At 34.9% G+C, this 25,725-nt stretch overlaps 1 protein-coding gene across 1 annotated transcript; it reads right to left on the reverse strand.

Annotated features, from left to right (window-relative positions):
- Positions 1-1,529: 1,529 nt before the first annotated feature.
- LOC108213554 (galactomannan galactosyltransferase 1) lies at positions 1,530-4,084 on the reverse strand. Its single transcript, XM_017385358.2, has one exon. The coding sequence runs from the start codon at positions 3,010-3,012 to the stop codon at positions 1,696-1,698; it is 1,317 nt and encodes a 438-aa protein (XP_017240847.1). The 5' UTR covers positions 3,013-4,084; the 3' UTR covers positions 1,530-1,695.
- Positions 4,085-25,725: the final 21,641 nt, after the last annotated feature.

Consider the following 25,725-nt stretch of genomic DNA (forward strand, 5'->3'; position numbering starts at 1 on the left):
GTTAAAATGTATTTAAGCCTTGTATTAAACGCATGTTGTTTACACATGTAATCCGTGCATTTTCTTTTTCTTCATTTTTTTTTTATTTAATATAAGAGTTGATACCTATATCGCCCAATTCTACTGTATTAGATGCTGGAATGTATAAGTATCTGCATCCCCCGCTGATTTGACAGACCAACACACATTCAAATCAAGGCCCTTGGTTTTATATATAATTACGCTACTGTTGTGTTCACTTAGATGGAATGGAATGGATACGAAATGTAATAAATTTTGTACTCTAAAATTAGAGTTAATATCTTTAATTTTCATAACTTCAATTATTCTATCGTTACTATTTTAACTTAAATTTTAACTCACATGTTTTATAAGAAATGTTTATTCAATTTCTACATAATGTTTCCTTACGATCTTTAAAACAAAAAATTTAAACTCATTCAGATTTAGTCACTATTTCTTATACTTTCTTCTTTTTTCATAAAACTTCTATTCCATCCAAGTGAACACAATACTCTAGTAGTATTTATTTATATCTTTACCGAAGGATTATTTATTTATACCTTTGCTCAAGGATGGAAAGAGATGGAATCAAAAACAAAAGCCTTTTAGCCGATGCATAAACAAGCCTGCTAAAGCATTGAACAAAGTGATGTGTTTGCAAAACTTTGTTATTTATCGAAAGAGATGGAAAGAAAATCACTGACACATAAACTAGTTTTGCAAACAGGATGAATAACAGTAGTGGTCAAACGACAAAGTTGGCCAACAATTTTAGTGTAAATTCATATATATCTTTCTCCACCAGAATCAACGAGGAGGATTTCAGGGAGCTTTTAAAGGTTGCTTCTACTCGTATGGTCAATGATCGTCAGGTGTTTCTCGGGAGACAACAGTCAGCACCATGTCGCGCACTTTAAAGATGCACGATGCAGTGATAGGTGTGATTGGAAGAATCGATGAAGATCGGGTCAGTGATTTTCGATATTAGAATGTCAGCACATAACTGATTCTATGTCTTTTGCTGATAAGTGATTTCCGTAGAAGAAAAAGTTTTAGTACTAGTAAAATTAATCAACTTTAAAGTCTGTGAGGGAGTCGATCTCAGTCAATTTTTACATATTCAGCCACGCTCATTCGCTCAATTCTATTTCTTGTGTTTTCTCCACTTTTAGACTGTAGCGCTGCAGAACCCAATTGTGTATCCAAAATTCTTCCCGGTGACTATGTCAGTTTAGAATGTTTTAACCCGTGAAATTATCATATATGTATGGATCCATTTATTTAAAAGAATTATAACTAATTAAACAATGATATTAAAATTCATTTTGACAATCAATTTGTGTTCTCTGGTATTTTTCTTTCAACTGTATTTTCAGTATTTTAAGTACTGTTTAGTTTTTATAATCTCAGTTATCAAAATGTCGTGATGGATTGGTAATTGTTTTGTAGATGTAGAGTAATATATTTGCTCAAAATAATACTAGAATAATGTTGCTCAAGCTATATATATATTCATCACCATCAGAAACACAATCAACCATCTTTTGCACATTAACCAGTAACCAGCTACTCATGAACATAATCACCGGCATATGCAAATGGAGCCGATGATAATAACGGGGTGACCCGACTGAGCCACAGGTGCGACATACATATATAAATATCTATTATTAAACACCGATATCATGAATCCTAATTCGGCAAATTTACATTAATTTCGGCTGGTTCATCAAATGGTAAGGGGAACACCCATGAGGTAATATTTCCGGGCTGATGACGAACATATCCAAAATTACGAAGAACTTGATTATCACCGGTATTCAGAGCCAATTCCAATCCTTGCACACAATCTTGTCCGGAATAGTTCACATTATTGTTTCCACTGCACGGCGAACACCCGACAAAATGTGTAATAAACGGCCGCCTTCCTGTATGTTTCCCATAGCCTCCTTGTTCCAAGAACTTGTTTCTCAATGCACCATAACCCTGTGTGGCCACCTCGGCATGCCGCCTCCTAAACTCACTCACATTCTTCTCCATTTCCACATACACATTTCTCGCTTGCTTTATCTTACGAATACTCTTCACCCAATAGCACTGAAAACAATATTCATCCTCGTAATAAATCTTATCGCCCCAAGTGTCGTTGTGTTTCAGCACCAAATAGACCATAGCGGTCTGATCCGAGGATCTAGCTTCGTCTCTGTCCTTAAATGTTGCCTTGAAAATCTGGCCCCACTTGTCATAATCAGGGCTTAACTGGCTCATCGAAGCCCATGCACTCAACAAATCCAGGGTCCATTGACAATTCCTGAAGAGTAACACCCCCGTGTTGAGCCCGAGCCAGCTCCGCTCCTTAATCAGATCGGGCCATCCATTTACGACAAGATTATAATTCTTGTACTTGTCCAGAGGCAACCTGAACTCCATATCTGTGAAAACAGCGTCCGAATCAACCCACCAGATCCACTCCTTGTCCGGATGAGCCAGCATCGAAGCCCGAATAGCCGCTGGTTTGGCCCAATGATCGTCCATCTTCGTCTCAAGAAAAGCGTTGTTGTAAAATATTTCATAGCCCTGGATACGACAATAATCCACCTTATTTTTAAAAAGTCTCAAAAGCAAGAAATCACCTAGATTACTTTCGCAGCGCCAAGGTTGTGAGCCGGTCACCAAGAGAACCCGGTTCGCTCCACGGGAAGCGAATTGCGGATGTTCCTTCAGCCACGCAGCTCTTTTCTGGTCCCAATCCTTAAGAGGGTCTGTAATAGAATAGCTAAAATCTGGATCATCGTAAAACGTATGACCAGACATATAATAGTTGAGTTTATGTGATACATGAGCGATTTGGTGATGAACCAAATAACTCGAGTAATTAAAAAGAGCCGGGACAGTAGTAAAAGCCCATCCTCCAAGAAGGAAAACCCCGGTTATTGCAGCTAAAATTGTTTGCAACTTTTTCTTAAGAGAAGAAGGGTTTGTTTTCCTAGCAACAAAAGGAGATGGCATGGTGAATTATTGAGAGCAATATGAGTTTTGTTGGAATAATTATGTGAGCGATTATGTAAATTTATAGAATCCCAAATCGATGGGAATGAATGTTTTAAATGAAATCAACATTAATTCACCTAATAATTAATAGTTGGTGGTAGAAAATCTGGTAAAATTTACATTTATTGGTTTGGACTTGTTTAAGTAGATGGGAAGCGCTTTTCAAAAGAAAACAATACGTACGGGGAGTATCCAGCATCAAGGAGATATGTGCATACGTGAGGACGGATCCATATTTATATTTACGGTTTTTCTATGGTGTGCCCATGGGCACATGCTAAGCGCGGAAAATTTTGTGCTTGGATAATTTTGATTGACTCCTATCTAATGATAATGGTGGACCCCCTGCAAATACACCAACCAAACCAATCAAAATCTCCCAAAATACAAAAATTTCCGCACTTAGCATGTGCCCATGGGCACACACTAGCCAAACCGTTATATTTATGATAAGTTATTGTAACAACTAACGGTGTACACATAACAATACTCCATTGGCATCATGCGAGTTCTGTAATTTAGAAATTCGGATTTTGTAGTATGTATGCGGACAATTATTAAGTGTTTGATTCTCATTTCATTAATAATAATAGTCTCATCTTATTACTCCTTCCGTCCCATTTTAGTTGTTACTGTGCGGGTCAAATTGATCATAACTTGACTGAAATTTATTAATATTTTATCAATTGAAAAAATAAGAAATATATGTCACCGGAAATAACTTTTAATTTAGTTTAAGATATAATTTTTAATTTTTTAAAATAATGAAAGAATGATTTATAATCTCTGGTCAAAGATTAGTCAATTTGACCAACAAAAATAGAAATGTGACAACTAAAATGGGACGGAGGGAGTAATAATTATAGTCTCCTGCATTTATAAAAATCTCCATCAATTAAAAATTTTCACCTAACTGAAAAGTACTCCCTCCGTACTTTTTTACATGTCCATTTTTGTTTTCACGGAGTCAAATTGACCAATTTTCAACTAAATATTATAAATTATTTATTTATTAATTTCAAAATTGGAAAGTTGCATATTAAAATAGGCATAATATACATTCTAATGATATAATTTTTATTATTTATTCAATTATATAATACATGTAAATTTTAATCAAAGTATAGTCCATCTGACTAGTCAAAAAATCAAAATGAACATGTAAAAGAGGATGGAGAGAGTAGTTATCAGTGTTTGCTGATAAGCACACGCTGGAAATTATTTCAAAACACGAGCCAAAAATTATAATGAATACTAATTTTGAAGGATGGATAGAGTAATGTTATTATAATATTCAGATATTATTCATTAAGGAGCAAGATCTATAACAAAACATTGACAAAACTATATCTAATATAATTTAGGACATTAATATTGAAATAGATATCTTGCGATATCGAAAAGATATCAATTAAATCTAGTGCTTGGATATCTCGAGGATTATAGTAATTTATTTCTATATTGGAGTTGTTTGACCATTTATAGTGAGATAATTTAATGAAGATATTAACTTGATTTGTATTAATATATTTCCAAGTGATTTTATCTTTTATTAGAATTATAAAATTTTATAATTTAACATAATAATAAGTGGTGCTCATAATTGACTGAACTACCAAGTTCAATTCCTGTAAAAAAAATAAAACATTGTCCCGAGATGTAGTTTGAGTGAAATCAAATTTTTGTTATCAAATTCAAATTGTTATTATTGATAAAGGTTGAAACAATTAAAGAATTATTTATAATTCCAAAATATAACAACCTGATTGATAAAGGCCCACAACACTAATTGATTTCGTAATTAATCAATATGGGTTGAGTAAGCCCAACAAGGGTCCATACCAAAACGTGTGTGGATTATAAAAGCGTTGGGATTGGACCTAAAGCCCAGCAAGAACCCAAATATAAGTAATAGTTCAATATGGAGACTCCAAGAACTCCAACACTTCTACAACACTTCTACTTTCTCAAGGATAACGATCTAGCCAGAGTCCTAGATAAACACCGACTACACAAGAAAAGAGTCTTATCTTATCTCAAATAAAGGAGCCAACTACTATGAGGTTTCTGATACATGAATCATACTTCTAATCAATCTCTAATCCAGAAATAACCTTAAAGGGCTCTACCACCAAATTAGAACTACATTCAGACTTGATTCATTACACGACTAAAGATACGTAGGCATTTCGAATTTCGAGAACAATCTAAAAACATGATGCCCCCCCCCCCCCTCGTTCTTATCATCTCTTAATTAGGAATTTTGTTCGAACTTGACTAATGCGTAAATCGAATCAGGTTTGACCTTATTAACAAATTTTCAATTCCTAATCGATTAAATACGTGTTTCAAACTTTAGTCATACACATACTAAGTCACGTTTGAGCTCATGCTTGACCTTGTTAACATGATTTCACGTCATAATTGAGTTCGAACTATTCAAGATAATAAAGTATTTCTAAGAATTTAAGAGGGAATACTCTCCATTATTCATTATATCATCAAATTTGATCCATTGAATTATATTATAATTTAATATGAATTTGAATTGAGTTTCAGACTAATAAGTTGAGGGCGAGTCTAACTTGTCGAGTTTGAGTCGAATTTGTTAAACTCGAATTGATGACTCGAACTCTTTACTAAGCACATATGCTTATTCAAACTTGAACTCAAAATTGGGTTCAAGCAGAGTAAATCCTATTTTGTCGATTCAATTTGCGACATATGAATCACAACTCAAGTTATTTCAAAGATGTATATTTATAATCCACTCTTAAAAAAATAAATGATGGAATTTTGAGAATTTTAAGGATAATAATATAATCAAAATAAGTTCTTAATCTAAATACTTAAACTTTTAGAGGAACCTATAACTTATATGTGACACACTCTATAATACATTAGATAATAATAGTACATATAAATCATTATTGATTAGTTAAATGAATTTTATTTATAATGAGTTTGATATTTGTATTGTCAAGTTATGTACTACCAAGTTATGGCTTTCATATTTGTTCAATCAGAGAGAGGTGAATCAAATAGAGCAACTAACACAAGTATTCCACAAGTCATGACAAGCTGATAGCCAAAAGTATCACATTCAGAAGTGAAAAGATTTATCTTGGAACAATCTTTTCAATGTAAGAGCAATTTTTTTTCATGATTTTGGATTATATAACTTGGTTCTACGAGTCCATTAAGTTTTATAAATTGCTACATCTCCATGTATAACTAAAGTTTCAAATTCAGGAGACATGCTAACTACTATCAAATTAGTGTTTTAGTAAGTTTTTCTTGAGTAATTTCTTCTTAAATACCTCTTCATTTATGTTACACCAAACTTGTCAAGTAAACATACATTAAAACTCAAATGTATGCAAAGGATCCTTTCAAAACTTTATCAAGATAAGATTTGCGACCCTCTTTAATGTCTCTTTGGCCAAGTTTGTTATGACACTTAATATTCACAAATTCATAATGTTATTACAAATTTCAAAGACATGATACCAACATTTTTGGTTTACATTGTTCCATCTTATATATTTTGTATCGTCATTTATTTCTCAACACATAACTCATAGTTAATTTGATATAATTAACAATTAGCTAGTTTTATAGAAAATTTATTTTCTTTAATGAAATGTTTTGATTTCATGGTAAGCATCACTATTGTTTTTGAACTCTTCATACAGATACTTTGATCATATCTTTTACATATAGTGCAAGTCAATATCTACTTGGGTGTATTCTAGATTTTTAAAATAATATCATATCACTATATTTATATTATAAATAGATGATATAATTCTAAGTATAAGCTCAACAACCCCTAAAAAAATTTACACAAATCTTTATCAAGTTAATATGTCTCATGTCCAAGATCACTAATTTAAGTTTGAAATAGAAAAATATGTCAAATGCGAAATTTTAAAAGGTTTTAGCATACATTCATTTCTTCAAGGATCATAACCAATCTTGCCGGGCTCATTCTCCATATAAGGTATTTTATTGGATTGGTGACTATTATCTTAGTAGATGCAAGAATGTAGCTGTAGTTGTAAATTGCAGAAGATCATTCTTTGAAGAAAAAGGTGAACGCTTTTAAATACTAATTATCAAGAAAAACTTCAAAAAAAAATAAAATTGAAAAAAACAAAATTGTCATACTTTATTTCTAAAGTCTACCTAAAGATCAATAATTTTACAAAGAAAATATAACTTTTTCATCTCTCGTACCGCTATTATCATATATTAGCCTAGAATCACAACTAATATTATAGGCATCTAACTTAAAGTGGGCAAGATATTGTGGATTGTACTCGGTCTTTCGTATCTCAAAAAAACTCAAATCAGTGTCATAAGTTTCAATAACATTCATCTGACTACCAATATGATCAGACGTTGAAATTGTGTCAATCTAACATAATAATGAATGTGTAAACTCACACAATATTCATATCTTCATAAGATACATATTTTAAATTAAAAATTAGGGTTTACGAATTGGGAGAATAATTGAAGAATTGCATATGTTAAATCAAGGAGAAAAGATCGACGCATACCCGTGAAAGAAGCATATTACTTGATTTAGTCTTTAATCATCAAGATCTCAAGCTATTTTGACATATGTGATCGCCAATTGAAAAATCGAGCCGATCTTCTCTCGGTTAGATTTTCCCCAATTTGACTCTCACTAATATTTATGTATAATATATCCGTGTTTTTTAGTACATGTAACTTATATGTGATATATAGGTTTTAACATTAAAATCACTAAAAAAACAACTAAATGTTAATATTTAGTATTGTACATTTTTTGTAATTTCAAAAAATCAATGACAATGATATTTATACTAAATTGACGGATTTGTGTGAAGCCTCGTTTAGCTTAGGAAAAAAAGTGATATCTCTTTTTTTCAGTTTAGTACCAAATATGATATCTAATACTTTAATAATGAGGACAATAGTTTAGTCTATAATACAGTACAATTTATATTCTCAAATAATTAAGCAAATTATCAACACATTCATTTATATAACGTGAAAATATATTTTTTGAAACAATCTTAAAAATACATGCATCCATATTTCAACATTCATATTATAATATTTTAAAGTTAGAATTAACATCATTTTCACTAAAATATCATATTCATATTAATATAAGAGTGTAAAAAAAATTAATTTTTCACTAATGCATATTAATTTTAAAAATTAACATTAATGTAATATAAATTATATGAAATGGTGCATAATGTTAGAAATGTAAGGAGAATAGAGTAGAGATGAGTAACATTTTCAACCTTAATAGACTTGGAATTTACGGGATCGAGAAATGACATTGCAAAATTACAACAATTAAATTATAATCATTCTTATAAAAATATCAATAAAAACTGAGAAGAAATTTTCTTTAGTTCTGGATTAGAAAGTCAAAAACTTTGTTTAACTTAAATTTTTTTATCTTCGCTACTATTTTTTAACTCTGTTAGGAATCAATAATTTTTGATGATAACATAAACATTTTGTAACATGTCTCACTTAGAATCTTTATCAAATTTCAGTTGTAATTGTTACATTTCTTGTCTTTGGGAATTATCAACGGATGGGTAGAATAGGATGGCTAATTGTAAATATCCAATGCCATGTAATTTTATCTAAGTGAAGGATATTCAACTGATGAGATGTAACTGATTCAACTGATAAAGACTGGATGATGTTTCAACTGATGAAAATCAAGCATTCAACTGAAGACAAAGTATTCAACGGATAATGCTGAGGAATTCAACTGATGAGACTGGAACAGCATTCAACTGATGGAGTTTGTAATTCATTCAACTGATGAGCCAGGCATTCAACTGATAAAGTCAATAGCAGTTGAAAGCAACCAGAACCTTCAACTGATGAAGCAAAGAGCAGTTGAAAGTGACTAGAGCTTAAGTCTGACAAATCACATGGATCGAATTACACTAAAATAGACATGGAAGCCTAATTAGGAAAATAAAGAAGAAGCAGAAACATACTTATCTCATGCAGTGCAATCTGGATCAAATCAAGATGATGGTCAAAGATGAAGACATCTCAGAAAGCATGCATAAGACAAAGTTGTGCAGCATTGTTTTTAGATTAGAGTGCATTTTGTAATCTAGCTAAAAGCTTTGTAAAACTTGGAGTATATAACCAAGTTAGTAGCATCAGTTGAACTTGTTCAAATTACTTGAGAGAAAAATCTGAGAGTTAGAACTTGTTTGAGTGATGAACCAGCAGCTGTGCGAATTGTAAAACAATCCACAGATTCTTCTATATAAAATCTCACGGGTGGATCATTCAATCCACCCGTATTTTTTAATACTTGGTGTTTTTCTGTTTACTGTGTTCTTAGTGTATTATTCTTGAATCTTTTAAATTTGTAAAAGATTGTATTCAACCCCCCTTCTACAATCTTTCTCATAGTTGGTGTAAAATAACAATTGGTATCAGAGCCAGGTTCCCAACAAACAGGGAAAAAGATCAACACTGCTAGAGAAAGATGGGAAAGAAGGATGCTGGAGTGAAGATTCCTGTTCTTGACAAAGACAACTATTTTCACTGGAAAGTGAGAATGCATCTGCATCTGTTGTCCATTGATGAAAGCTATGTGAACTGCATTGAAAAAGGACCTCATGTCCCCATGAAGGTCTGCACAAGTATGGGAGCTGATGGTGAAGACATGGTAGGTAAGATGATTCCAAAACCTATCCATGAATATTCTCAAGAAGATACTGAAGAAGTGCACAAGGACAAGAAAACCATGAACCTTCTGTTCAATGGTTTGGATCAAGAAATGATTGATAGTGTTATTAGCTGCACAAGTGCCAAAGAAGTTTGGGACACCATCAGGACCATCTGTGAAGGGAATGAGCAAGTGAGAGAGAACAAAATGCAGCTTCTGATTCAACAATATGAGTCATTCCATTTCAAGGCTGGTGAAAGTTTGAGTGATACATTTAACAGATTTCAAAAACTGTTAAATGGTCTAAAGCTCTTTGGAAGAGTATATCAAGTTAAGGATTCAAACTTGAAATTCTTAAGAGCTCTTCCCAAAGAATGGAAACCCATGACAGTCTCTCTCAGAAATACACAAGAGTTTAAAGACTATACTCTAGAGAGACTGTATGGAACCTTAAAGACTTATGAGCTTGAAATGGAGCAAGATGAAGAGATTGAGAAAAGCCAAAAGAAAGGGCATTCATCTGTGGCTCTAGTTGCAACTCTGGAGGATACTGTCAAGGACAAGGGAAAGTCTCAAGTTGAAGAAACTGAGAAGTTGGTCAAAGAGGAGAGCTCAGAGTCAAGCAAAGGAAGAAGAAAGGAGAAAGAAGTAGCTGATTCTGGTGAAGAAAGTGATGGAATTGATGAACATCTAGCCTTCCTGTCAAGAAGATTCTCCAAACTGAAATTCAAAAAGAATTTTAATTCTGCAAAATCTTTTAAAGGCAATCCCAAGTCTGATAGAAGCATGGTAGACAGATCAAAATTCAAGTGCTTCAACTGTGGGAATGCAGGTCACTTTGCAAATGAGTGCAGAAAGCCTAAAGTTGAGAAGAAGTCAAGTGAAAACATTGACTACAAAAAGAAATATTATGAACTTCTCAAACAAAAGGAAAGAGCATTCATCACAAAGGATGATTGGGCAGCTGGAGATGATTCTGATGAAGAGGAGGAGTTTGTCAATCTAGCTCTAATGGCCAACTCCACAGATCAAGAAGAAAACACTGGAAGCAGTAGTCAGGTATTCACTACAAACCTAGTTGAGTTAACTAAAGATGAATGCAATGCTACCATTAATGAAATGTCTACAGAATTGTATCATTTGCATGTTTCTTTAAAATCTCTCACTAAGGAAAATAGTAGAATTAAGGAAGCTAACACCTTTCTTAGTGATAGAAACAGTGTTTTAGAAGCTCAATTTATTGAGTTTGAGAAGCTGAAAATTGAGTGTCAGACAGCCAAGGATGATCTCTTGGTTGTTCTGAAAAGAGAAGAGATCATAAGAAAGCAGCTTGATAAGGAACAAGAGATTATTGCCAAATGGAAATCTGGTAGGGATGTTTCCACCAACATCATCAACATGCAAGGTAGAGAGACCTTTGTAGAGAATGAGTGGAAGAGGAGTAAGAAAGTGCTTGAGATATCTGAGAACAGTTCAGGTGATGAGAATACTGATGATGATCATCAGTTGAAAGGCAAAGTCTCAACTGATGAGAGTCATCAGTTGAACAAAAACTCATCAGTTGACAAGAGTGTTCTCAAGAAGCTTAACAAGAAATATGGTCCTGTTAAAAAGAATTTTGTTAAAGGTGAGAATAGTTCTTCTGAGACCAGTGATAGTATTAATAACACTCTTAATTCCAGTAACAAGAACAAGAAGAAGTTGGATACTAGTGAGCATAAATCTGAGGAGACTAAAAAGAAGAAAGGAAATAGAAATGGCAAAATAGGAGTTAACAAGCACACCAATTACACTCCCAATGCTAGTGCTCTTAGGAAAACCTGCAGCAAGTGTGGTAGTGTAAATCATTTATCTGCCAATTGTAAAACTGTGATTGCTCCTAATTTGTCTTTGCCTATTCCTATGACATCTGTTCCTCACATGAATTTATCTGCTATGAATATGATGCCTGGTTTATTGCCTCACAATCCTTATTCTCAGCCTAACATGCCATATATGTTCAATCCTTATTTCAATGCCTTTAACATGCCTCAATTTCATTCAAACTTGCATGGAATGAACAATTTATGCATGTCTCAAAGGCCTGTGTTTGAAAACAGAGTTGATATTCCAGTTTCTCAACCAAAACCAAAGATTGAACCTATTCAATCCAAGGAAAAGATTGAGAAAGTGGAAAAGACTGCTAAGACTAACAAATCTGGACCCAAAGCAATTTGGGTACCAAAATCAACTTGATCTGTTTGTGAAATGTGTGCAGGGAAACCACAAGAAGAATTTGTGGTACTTGGATAGTGGATGCTCCAGGCACATGACTGGTGATTCCTCTCTGCTCACAAAGTTTGTGGAGAAAGCTGGCCCTAGCATTACCTTTGGAGATGACAGCAAAGGATATACTATGGGATATGGCTTGATTGCAAAAGAGAATGTCATCATTGATGAAGTTGCATTGGTGTCTGGTCTTAAGCACAACTTGCTTAGTTACAGTCAGCTCTGTGACAAAGGTTACAAAGTCAATTTCACTCCTGCAGCCTGTGTTGTCACCAAAGAAGATGACAACAATGTGGTTCTGATTGGACAAAGGAAAGGAAATGTGTATGTAGCTGACTTCAATTCTGTAAAGTCTGAATCTATCACTTGCCTCCTCAGCAAAGCAAGCACAGATGACAGTTGGCTATGGCATAAGAGATTGTCTCATCTAAATTTCAAAACCTTGAATGAGTTAGTAAAGAAGGATTTGGTAAGAGGTCTACCTAAGTTGGAATTCTCCAAAGATGGACTTTGTGGAGCCTGTCAGCTAGGAAAGCAAAAGAGAAGCTCTTTCAAAAGCAAGACTCTTTCATCAATTGTGAAGCCCCTTCAGCTCTTGCATATGGATTTGTTTGGACCAGTCAACATCATGTCTATTTCAAAGAAGAAATATTGCCTAGTGATTGTTGATGATTTTTCAAAATTCACTTGGACTTTCTTCCTGCATTCTAAGGATGAAGCTGGGAAAATCATCATCAATCATATCAAGGCATTAAACAACAATCCAGATGTCAAAATTGGAAGGATAAGAAGTGACAATGGGACAGAATTCAAGAACTCTGTGATGAAAGAATTTTGTGAAGAAGAGGGAATTATTCATGAGTTCTCTGCACCAAGAACTCCACAACAAAATGGTGTTGTTGAAAGGAAGAATAGAACTCTTATTGAAGCTGCAAGAACCATGATTAATGAAGCTCAACTTCCAACCTATTTTTGGGCTGAAGCTGTAAACACTGCTTGTTTCACTCAAAACATTTCACTAATTACCAAACCTCACAATCTAACTCCCTTTCAACTCTTCAAAGGAAAGAAGCCAACAATTAGCTTTCTTCATGTGTTTGGATGCAAGTGTTATGTTCTAAGAAATCAAGGTGAAAATCTTGGAAAATTTGAGGCCAAGGCAGATGAAGCTATTTTTGTTGGATACTCTGATGGAAAATCATTTAGAGTATATAATCTGAGAACCAACATTGTTATGGAATCAATCCATGTGGTTTTTGATGATAAGAAGATTCAAGGATTCTCAGATGAAGGATTTCATGATAATCTCAGATTTGAGAATGAAGGTGAAGGTGATCTGTATGAGAGTGATGATGATGATGACATTATTCAAAATGTTGGAATTAATCCTGGAATTAATATTCCAACTGATGACTCTCTGGTGCAAGAAACAACTGCAATTGGAAATTCAACTGAAGCATCAGTTGAAACTACATTGGAGGGATCAGTTGAAACACCTCAAGGATCATCAGTTGAAAGAATGTCTCAAAGTTTCAATCAGTTTAGAAATAATGAGATGTCAAATTTAGGGGGAGCTTTCCAACATGGAAACCTGAACTTCAATAATGAAGCCACATCATCAAGACAATCACTTCCACCACAAAGAAAGTGGACAAGGGATCATCCTTTTGAGCTAATTATTGGAGATGCAAATGCATCTGTACAAACAAGAAGAGCAACTCAAGATGAGTGTTTGTATAGTGCATTCCTTTCACAGGATGAACCTAAAGTCATAGAAGATGCTCTCAAAGATGCTGATTGGGTTCTTGCTATGCAAGAAGAATTAAATCAATTTGAGAGAAACAATGTATGGAAGCTGGTACCCAAACCTAAAAACAGAACAATTGTAGGAACAAGGTGGGTATTCAGAAACAAGGTGGATGAGAATGGAGTTGTCACCAGAAACAAGGCAAGGCTTGTTGCTAAAGGATATTCTCAATCTGAAGGAATTGATTTTGATGAGACCTTTGCACCAGTTGCAAGACTAGAAGCAATAAGAATCTTCCTGGCCTATGCTGCTCATGCAAACTTTAAAGTTTATCAAATGGATGTCAAGAGTGCTTTTCTAAATGGTGAACTGGAAGAGGAGGTATATGTCAGTCAGCCTCCTGGTTTTGAAGATCCAGAATTTCCAGAGTATGTTTACTTTTTATTAAAAGCACTCTATGGACTAAAGCAAGCACCAAGGGCATGGTATGACACTCTGTCTCAATTCTTGTTAGACAATCATTTTTCCAGAGGAACTGTGGATAAAACACTATTTTACAGAAATGTAAATGGTGCCTTTATTCTGGTTCAAATTTATGTAGATGATATAATCTTTGGTTCTACAGATGAGAAACTTTGCAAGAAGTTTGCTAATCTAATGAAAAGTCAGTATGAAATGAGCATGATGGGAGAGCTCACCTACTTTCTTGGTTTACAAGTTAAACAAGTAAAGGAAGGTATATTCATAAATCAAACTAAGTACATTTATGATCTACTTAAAAAGTTTGATTTATTGGATTGCAAAGAAGCTAAGACTCCCATGCCAACAGCCACTAAATTAGAATTAAGTCCTAATGAGAAATCTGTGGACATCTCTAATTATAGAGGCATGGTTGGTTCTCTTTTATATTTGACAGCTAGTAGACCAGATATTATGTTTTCTACATGTCTCTGTGCTAGATTTCAATCTGATCCTAAAGAATCACATCTTATTGCTATAAAAAGAATATTCAGATATCTTAAGGGAACACCAAATCTTGGTATTTGGTACCCTAAAGACTCTGGATTTGATCTAATTGGATATTCAGATGCTGATTTTGCAGGATGCAAAATTGATAGAAAAAGTACAACAGGCACCTGTCAATTTCTTGGTGACAGATTGATTTCTTGGTTTAGCAAAAAGCAAAATTCTGTATCAACCTCTACAGCTGAGGCTGAGTACATTGCAGCTGGAAGCTGTTGTGCACAATTATTGTGGATGAGAAATCAATTACTTGATTATGGATTAAATCTCTCAAAAATCCCAATATTTTGTGACAACACCAGTGCTATTGCTATAACTGAAAATCCAGTACAACACTCAAGAACCAAGCACATTGACATCAAATATCACTTCATAAGAGAACATGTGATGGCTGGTACTGTTGAAATGCATTTTGTTCCAAGTGAAGAACAGATTGCAGACATTTTCACAAAGCCTCTTGATGAATCCACATTCACAAGGTTGGTAAGTAAATTAGGTATGTTAAATTTCTCCTAATTTAGAGTGAATTTTTCTGTAATTTGGCAGCCAGAATTTGATTAATTTTGATTTATCAAAATTGAATTAATTATAATTTTGGATAAAGTCTATAATATTTCAACTGATGAACCAGTGAAATTGTTTCAACTGATGCTTGAAACAATGTCCTCTTGCGTTGTTTTTCATTCAACTGATGACACCAGTTGAGGATGCCTTCAACTGATCTTCATCAGTTGAATAGGAAGTTTAAAGAGGCGCTTATTTCATCCGTTGAAAGTATTATCAGATCTGAGCCGTTGAAATTTCTTTTGTCTCTCACCTACTTTATACACACGATCGTGTGTGTAATTTTTGTAGAGATAAATAAGAGTAATTTCTTCTCAACGGTAATTTCTCAGCCAATCACAGCAATTTTCTGAGAAAATATTTAAGTGTTTTAATTTATTTTCACTTCCTTTCATCTCACTCTTTCGAATTCTTCAAGTTCTCTTCTCTCTCTGTGCAAAAGCAAACTCTAATTTTTCCTCAAGCTTTCTCTGTAACTACAATGGCACCAATGAAGAAGTATACTGCACCAAGTGGGTTTATTTATGAGAAGAACAACTTTGCGTCATTTGTGGATACCAAGGCTGTGGAGGAGAAGGAGTATCACAGGATGATGGAGTTCATCAAGTCAAGCCAGCTCTCCTATGCTATGACTGAAGCTCCCATCATCTACCATGAAATAGTGGAGGAGATGTGGACCTCTGCAGAGTTTAATAGTGAGAATGAAACTCTAACTTTCTCTATTAAAAATGAAACTCATTCTGTTAATGCTGATATTATGAAAGCATGCTTTAAGATTCCTGAAGATACTGTTTTATCTTTGCCTAGTGATGTTCAGTTGGTTAATTTACTTTATGCTATGAATTATGTTTTACCAACTGATGCCTTAGGTAAAATAGAAAGGAGGGGTCTTAGGAGAGAATGGAGTTATTTATGTGATGCTTTTATTAAGGCATTTTCTGGTAAAATTAGTAATTTTAATGCTCTTACTTCTCAGATTTTACAAATGCTTTACATGTACCTGACTAATGAATATTTCAACTTTGGTGGTTTGATGATCCAAGAAATTGGGGAGAAACTAGGGGATAAGACTGATAGACCTAGGAATATTTATTATGTCAGATTTCTTATGATGCTGGCTAATCATCTCAATGATAAGCTAGTTATTACTAACAAGGAAGCCAAGCTTCCCAGTTTTGTGCAGGAAAAGAGAGTCTTTAAAGACCTCTTTAGGATGAATTTATACCCCTCCTTGGAGGTGGTGTACCTGCCAACAATGGAGGCTGGAAAGCACAAAGAGGTACATGGCTTTCCTACTACTCTTTCTCAACCCTCACCTTCTTTGCTTTCTGCCATCAGGGCTGTTGAAGAGGCCCATCAACAGTCCACACAAGTGGCAAAACCTTCTAAAAACAAGTCTTCTTCTAAACCAACCTCAGATGCCTCCCAAAAGACATCTGTTGTAAAATCCAAGAAACACAAACCTGAGGGGAGTGTGATTGGAGGTTGTGAGGGGGAGGGAAAGGGTGAACATAAAAGAAGCCCTAAGAATAAGGATGGAGAGATGTGTGTTAACCAGCCAAGCCACTCTGCAGTCTCCCAAAAGACTGTAGATGTTAATATGGAATTAAACTCATCCCTAGCAGCATCCTCCCAAAAGGATGTTGCTATTGAAAATAGTCCTCAACCAGGGACACAGTCAAAAAGGGGGAGGGACACCACTTCTTCACCAATAAAAGCCTATGGGAGAAAGAAGCTAAGAAGTGAAAAACTGAAGCACTCCGCACACACACAGGCATCCATTCTGGATTTTATGCCTTTAACTTCTCAAAGTCAGATTGATGTGACTTCAATAAATGTGGAGTCACAGCCCCCTTCTTCATCTCAACCAATTACTCATATTTATGATCTTACCATCTCTACTCCTCAAACACAATCCCCAACCTCTTCTGTGGATGTGGAATTAATTCACACCACACTTGTAAATTCTCCATCTTTGGATTTCATGGAGAAGCCCCCATCTGAGATTGATCATCATCATTTTGATGATTTGTTGGATCTTTCTCTTCCATTTCCTTCTTCTGTGACAGTGTGTTCTGTGGATTTTCCTTTAAAATCAATCACCACAGACTCAACTATCACAGCTTCTAAACCTATTTCTTCATTTTCTTCAACTGATCTCCCTCATCAGTTGACAAGTGTTTGTCCTTCAACTGATCTGCTTAACAGCTCTCATCAGTTGAATGCCTCTTCTACTCATGTTTCAACTGATGTCTCTCATCAGTTGACAACTGCTGCTACTTCAATTAATTTACCTTTTTCTACAGCAGTTGATCACATGGTAGCACAAACACTTCTAGGATTGAGTGGAGTGAGCTATGGAGTGGAGAGGCAGCCTAGTGAGCTGGCAAAAGGAGAGGGTGTGGAGAGTCTGGCATTTTCTTCTAGCCAGGAAAAAGGAGAGGATAAGAGTGACCCTTTAGTAAGGGTAAGTGAGGGAGAGGTGAGTTGTGTGGTGAGCCAAGGGGAGCCCTTGATGCAAGAAAAGAGAGAAATTGAGAGAAATGCAGGTGTCAATGAAGGGTTTAGTGAACAAGAGTTTCAAGCTGAATACAGATCCATATTGGATGGTGTTTCACTAGACCCTGAGACTTTTACTCATGGGATGTCCTCCATTCAAGACTTTGCCAGATTGGACAATCAAGCAGCTGAGAGGCACCTCAATCTGATTCACACTACATCTTCAATGCTTAGAGCAAAGGAGGCATTAACAGCTCTGCCTGCCAATGCTGGAGATGATTTTCATTATGATGATAGTGATGAAGACCTCAATGATGCTCTTGAGGAATCCCTTGTTGAACAACCTACAACTTCTCTACCTTCATGGCTCTCCATGCAGTCTGCCAATGCAATTGTTGTTAGCATGGAGCTGGAAAGGCAAGCCTCCACCATTCTTCAATCACAACCTGGAAGCTCATCCTCCTCTCCAGCCATCTCTGCCACCATTGCCAGTCAAGCTCTAGAAAACCTCAAGCTTCACAAGTTTCAATCTCTTCATTTTCAGCATGAGATAGAGCATCTCAATTCTCTTATTGCCTCTGTTAAGACTGATCTGACCAAGCAAATTGATGAAAAGCTTCCAGCTCAGGTCAAATCAGCTCTTTCTGCATCTGAGCAAAAACAACTACAATTGGAGAAGCAAGTGGAAGCTCTGGAAGCAAATGTCTACACCTTAAACTCTAGAATGGATGAGATGTTGCAGCATCAAAGAATTCAGACTGGACTGCTTCAACATCTTCTTCTTGCCTCTGGTGTTTCACTTCCCAGTCCATCCCCTACACTTGCTGCTAACAAAAAGGGGGAGAAAGAATTACCAACTCCTGCAGAATTGATCAGTCAAATTCCTCCCCCTTTCCACACTGAAAGGGAAAAGCAGAAGATTGCAAGGATGAAAGAATTGGACTCCATTGCAAGGAGAGTGGCTCAACTGGGCAAGAAATCATCTACATCTTCTACAGCCACCACAGCTCAAATCTCCTTTCCAACCACAACCACAATTCTCAGGGTAATTACACCTGAGATTGTTATTCCCTCCAAGACAGAAAAGGGTGAGCCATCATTTCTGAATGAGTTCAAGCCAATTCTGTTTCCAAACAATTGTGGTTACTCCAGGCCTGGAAAAGACTCAAGCTCAATCTACTTTCCACTAGCCAGGCCTGACAAAAATGAATACAAACTTTTGGGCCAAGAAATCAAAAGTTATAAAGATTGTGCAGATGTGGCCTTAAAGGCTCATTTTGCCATCATCTACAGAGAAGGCCAGAAGCTGTTTATTGGAACTGGCCATCCTCATTACTCATTTGCAAAAGCTGAAGAGGTGGCCAGAGAATGTGAAAAAGAGGAATTTGAATCCCAACTCTCTTTGAACCAAATAGAGGTGGATGAAAGGTATGCTATTGAGCTGGAAGAGGAGTTGGCAGCTGAGCTTTTAAATGAGAAAGGATTGCCTCTTGAATCTCCTCCAAATAAAAAGAGAGTCAAATCTAAAACTAAGATGCCTGAGGCAGCCAAGAGAAGAGAAGAAGTGCCAGAAAAGCCTATCTCAAAGCCTTCTTCTCCAATCAAGGATACCACAGTAGTACATCCAGATGTCAACTTCCATGATGAGCCAATAATGCCAAAGGAGGAACCAATTGACTTGGAAGATATCCCAATTCCAGCTTTTCTTGTTCAAGAACCCTCTAAGCCAAAGAAGAAAGTCAAGTCTGTGGCTAAGAGGATGGCTAACCCTCCTAAACCTCCAAAAGAACCTGAAAATCCTGATGACTATCTGATCATTGCTAACATTGAAGAAATTTCTGAGTTGGAGCTGGAGCTGGATGATCTTCAAGAAGTAAGAGGAATAGAAGCAACTTCAAAGTTACCTGAAAGATTGGTATTCTCTTACAAAAACAAGGGTGATGTCATCTGGCCTCTTCACAGAGTTCTGAGTTCTGAGGGATTCAGTTCTCTAACAAAAGTATATGGATCTATGAAGAGGACTGGAGGATTTACACCACCTGCAAAGCAAATGGTACTAAAGAGAATCCTTGAGATCAGGAAGGAATGGAACTCAGATGCTAGTCTACAAAGAAGGCTGAAAATTCCCTACACTGGAAAGAAAATTCATCATGAACCTACTCCAGTCATGGAATTTAGGGACAATCAAGGTGTTAGGAGATTTTTCAGACCTAAAGATCAACTCAAGGTTGCTAGCTTGAATACTCTGAAGACTCTTCAATCCAAGCTCAACAGACAAGATAGTGATGAAGAATGGTTCTACAGGATCTTTCAGAAGCAAATTAATATTCTTGAAGAAAAACTTAAGTCCAGAAGAAGAAGATCTTCTAGGAACAAGTAACTGCTCAGTCTAAAGGAGCATAATCATCTGTAATCTTTTCTAACTCTTGCATTTAAATTCTGCATTTTATTTTATTAATGTTTTGTTATCATCAAGTGTAGAATTTATGTCTGCATCTTCTCCAGTCATAAATTGGGGGAGATTGTTAGGAATCAATAATTTTTGATGATAACATAAACATTTTGTAACATGTCTCACTTAGAATCTTTATCAAATTTCAGTTGTAATTGTTACATTTCTTGTCTTTGGGAATTATCAACGGATGGGTAGAATAGGATGGCTAATTGTAAATATCCAATGCCATGTAATTTTATCTAAGTGAAGGATATTCAACTGATGAGATGTAACTGATTCAACTGATAAAGACTGGATGATGTTTCAACTGATGAAAATCAAGCATTCAACTGAAGACAAAGTATTCAACGGATAATGCTGAGGAATTCAACTGATGAGACTGGAACAGCATTCAACTGATGGAGTTTGTAATTCATTCAACTGATGAGCCAGGCATTCAACTGATAAAGTCAATAGCAGTTGAAAGCAACCAGAACCTTCAACTGATGAAGCAAAGAGCAGTTGAAAGTGACTAGAGCTTAAGTCTGACAAATCACATGGATCGAATTACACTAAAATAGACATGGAAGCCTAATTAGGAAAATAAAGAAGAAGCAGAAACATACTTATCTCATGCAGTGCAATCTGGATCAAATCAAGATGATGGTCAAAGATGAAGACATCTCAGAAAGCATGCATAAGACAAAGTTGTGCAGCATTGTTTTTAGATTAGAGTGCATTTTGTAATCTAGCTAAAAGCTTTGTAAAACTTGGAGTATATAACCAAGTTAGTAGCATCAGTTGAACTTGTTCAAATTACTTGACAGAAAAATCTGAGAGTTAGAACTTGTTTGAGTGATGAACCAGCAGCTGTGCGAATTGTAAAACAATCCACAGATTCTTCTATATAAAATCTCACGGGTGGATCATTCAATCCACCCGTATTTTTTAATACTTGGTGTTTTTCTGTTTACTGTGTTCTTAGTGTATTATTCTTGAATCTTTTAAATTTGTAAAAGATTGTATTCAACCCCCCTTCTACAATCTTTCTCATAGTTGGTGTAAAATAACAAACTCAAATTAATTTATATTAATATGTATGTGTGTGTATCAATAAATTATTATTAATTAAGTGCACATCACTTTATTTCAACTATATTACATAAATAAAAAAATATTTTATCAACAAAAAAGTTTAATTATCGTATATAATGATTTGATAATAAATATATTACATAAGAGAAAATATAAGACATAAATATAATATATGTTTGGTTTACTTTTTCAATTCTTATTAGTGTTAAGAATCAAAATCGACCTGAAAGGCTGAAACCACCGAATCATAAAAATAGACTAACTCCATGTAATTGTTAAATGGTTTGATTATTTAACAGGACACTTACTCCACACCAATATATCATTCGGGTCACCTTCGAATTTTCGGTGTAATTTTAAACAACGTTTTCAGAAATTGTATCAATCTGTTAAGATTTTAAAAAATAAAATGTTAAATTCGAAAACAAATCGACAGTTTGAGAAATGTAACTGATGGGGTTTTAACACAGTAGACTATAGAGACTAGGGACTATGTAGGTACGATTAATTGAATTTCCACATCCAAGAATTATAGACTTCCTTCTACTGATTCTTTCCATACAAGTTACTGTTTTGTCCCTATAACCGATAATTTTAACAGTCAAATTGACGGAATATAGTCAAAAAGGGTGCATATCGAAGCGATTTTTAAACATTAAGGTGCGTATTGACATGAAATTTTATTTGAGACCAAATCAAAAAAATGTTTAAACTTATCGGGTGCAAACCATAAATTACTCATCATCATTTCATACTAACATAAAGCATGATTTCCCTACCTTTATTGTGCATGAAGAATTCATCTTTATACCGATACGTAGGGCGAACGCGGGGTGGATTGGATGAGTTCAATGATAAAATCGAAACAGCTTATCTTTGGTTTTTAAAAGTGAAAGCGAAATCGGTGATTCGATTTTTAATTCGGTTTCGGTTCCAAAATCGCAGTTTGGTTATTATTGTTCGGTTTCGGTTGAAAAATCACATCACCGGAAATTAAAAATTATATATATAATTGATTATTTAATTCAAAATATATAAAATTTAATATTAAAAAAATGAGTATAATGATTAGAGGTAATTGCATATCGCACCCCCTAACTATCGTTCAAAAACGATATTGTACCCATACTTTGAGAAACTCAACTCGCACCCCTTATCTTTATAGTTCAAGCCCGAGATGCACCCCTCTGTCGTTTACTACGTACACTCCGTTAAGTCACTGTACATTGCTTTTAGAGATAATTGCAATTTGGACACCCTAACTTTCGTTCAAAAACGATATTGTACCCATATTTTTGGAAACTCGAATCGCACCACCTATCTTTACATTTCAAGAACGATACGCACCCCCTCCGTTAAATTCCGTTAACTTCCATTAAAATACTCCTCCGTCTCAATTTACATGTCCTTTTTGCTTTTTAAAGAGTCAAATTGACTAATTAGTCAATTTGATTTCTCAAAAAGCAAAAGTGACAAAGTTTTAATATGTCCAGCGCTTTTTTAGCACTAGACAGAAGAAACCCTATGCAGCGCTAAAAAAGCGATGTACGTGAGAAAAATTGGTTTTTCCCGTCCAGCGCTAAAAAAGCTCTAGACATATTAAGATATTATTTTAATCCTGACCGTTGGATATGCATCCAACGGCCAGAAACCTATATGTTTTTTAATAGCTCCACAGCATACAATGGCTGTGGACCTGGACCCAAAAGATAAAGTTAACAAGGAATCCAACTCGCTCACACTTCTGCAAGTCTGGTATATATATTACGAGTCGATCTGTGTCTATGTGACATAGTACGGACACATTACTCAAATTCTAGTGCAAGCCACTTGTCATATTTGAACTACAAATATGCAAGCAGGTATTATTATCTATTTAGCATTATTTTACTCTCTTCGTCCACAATACAAGTCTCTTCTGAAAAAATTACATATATTAAGAAAATATTAATTATATAATATTTTCTCACTTGTACTCCTAATAAATGTATGAATTTAGACTCTAATTTAATCCTCATTGATTGTTATACAACTTTTAAGAAGGGTAATTTTGGAATGATGTCAATATATTTGCATGGAAACTAAAAGTAGACAAGTATTATGGGAGAAAATTTTCTTCCAAAAGAGGCTTGTATTGGACGGAATGAGTAATATTTTTTATCAATTATTAATTGATAATATAAAATATATAAATAAATAACTGGTTGGGTTTTCTTCGATTCATTTTTATCTAAAATTAGAATCGCAACCATTACGATCGATTCAGTTTTTCACGTATTCGGATCGGTTTGATTTTATACGGTTCGATTTTTAGCGATTCCGATTCCAATTTGGTTCTTGCTCAGCCCTAACGATACGTAATAAAGCAAATTCCGTCAGTCTCCTTAGTTTGTTAATATTTGGGATAGAGAGTTTGATATGTGTTTTATTCCCCTATATAATATAATTTTCTAAATTATTTTATTTTTTTTCTGAATAAAAACATAATTTTCAAATACCTATTCAAAAAAATAAATTTTAAAAATAAGTTACGGAATTATATTTTATAAACCTCTTAAAATACTTTGTCGAGTAATGTAAAAAAAATTGAAAAGGAAACAAAGGGTGGTAATATTTGAGGAAGAATTTGGAGTTCCACTTGACATGTAACATAAAAAAAAAAAATCATAATTACATTTCCATGTTAGCAAGATATTTTAGAAGTTTATATATATCTGGATAGGGGAGAGCGGGTGTCGGATCAGTGCGGTTTTATAGTAAAACCGAAACCGAAACCGCATACTCTCGGTTTTTAAAAAACAAAACCGAAACCGCCGGTTCAGTTTCGGTTTTAAATATCTCGGTTCGGTTGCAATTACTTCGGTTTCGGTTACAAAACCGCATATACAAAATGTAAAAATGAAAGTCTTCCTTCATTCAAAATATGAGGAGCCGATATTATAAATATGCATGATTTATAATATAGTAAGAAAATAGAATGTATACAATACCAAAAGTCTCTTGCAAGAAATTACAGAAAACATAAGCTGCTAATGATTCCAAGGCAAAAAGATTGCAGGTCTGCCTCCAGACCAGAACCTCCTCCCTGGAGACACTAAATTTCACTGTGAAATAAATTATGACACCAAAAGTAATAAAAACCAGATACATAATTGCACTGTGATTCTGAGAATTAGCAATTGCAGCAAACTTAGAGAACGCAAAAGCATAAGCATTCTGTTCCTGTAACACCCCAGTCCTACATCGAGAATAGTGGGAATATTTGTTCAGTTTATAAGCATAAGTACTACTACCAATTGTACCAACAGATCATGATCTTTTAGGGGCATGTGGTGGGCTTGTGGTTTACCCAAGTTGCAGTTGGGCCAGTATATTTGGGCTTATTTTCGGATTCGGAGTTCGGGACTTGACCCGATTTTCGAAAAAGACTCGGGATTTGACCCGGGTTGTTTCATATGGTATCAGAGCGAGGTTCTCGAAAGCTTGATTCGTCAAGTTGCCGGAGGTGGGGACATGAAGGCTGGTGGTATTATCCCGCAATGGACAGAGATCCGGAGGCGGGGACACGAAGACAGCCGATATTATCCCACAGTGGCTAGAGAGGTTCGATCTGGGCCTATGGGCTATCCGCTTCGGCCTGACGAGGACGTCAGGAATTTAAGTGGGGGAGTTTGTTACACCCCAGTCCCACATCGAGAAGAGTGGGAATATTTATTTAGTTTATAAGTATAAGTACTACTACCAATTGTACCAACACATCATGAACTTTTGGAAGCCTGTGGTGGGCTTGTGGTTTACCCAAGTTGTTGCAGTTGGGCCAGTATATTTGGGGTTATTTTCGGATTCGGAGTTCGGGACTTGACCCGATTTTCGAAAAAGACTCGGGATTTGACCCGGGTTGTTTCAGTTCCTTTTTAGACACACATAATACTATAACTTACTGAGTCTGTTTCTCTTTTATTCATAAACAATTTGGCGGAATTATTCATTTCAGTACATATATCATCGTCCAATCTATTTTAATATCTGAAATACATGTAATTTATAATTTTTGAAGTTTGAAATTTTACATAAATTATTAATAATATATATAAATAATATTTATTTAAAAATCGGATCGGTTGCGGGGTTTTTAGGTCGGTTCCTAGCTATAACCGGAACCGAACAATCGGTTACGGTTATTTATTTTTCGGTTTCGGTTCGGTTTTATACGGTTCGGTTTTTAGCGGTTTTGGTTTTAGTTTTTGGATTTATTCGATTTTTATATTTTATAAACGTCTTAAAATACTTTGTCGAGCAATGTAAAAAAAAATAAAAAGGAAACAA

The sequence above is a fragment of the Daucus carota genome, chromosome 3, assembly GCF_001625215.2.
Source record: "Daucus carota subsp. sativus chromosome 3, DH1 v3.0, whole genome shotgun sequence".
In the NCBI taxonomy this organism is placed as follows: Eukaryota; Viridiplantae; Streptophyta; class Magnoliopsida; order Apiales; family Apiaceae; genus Daucus; species Daucus carota.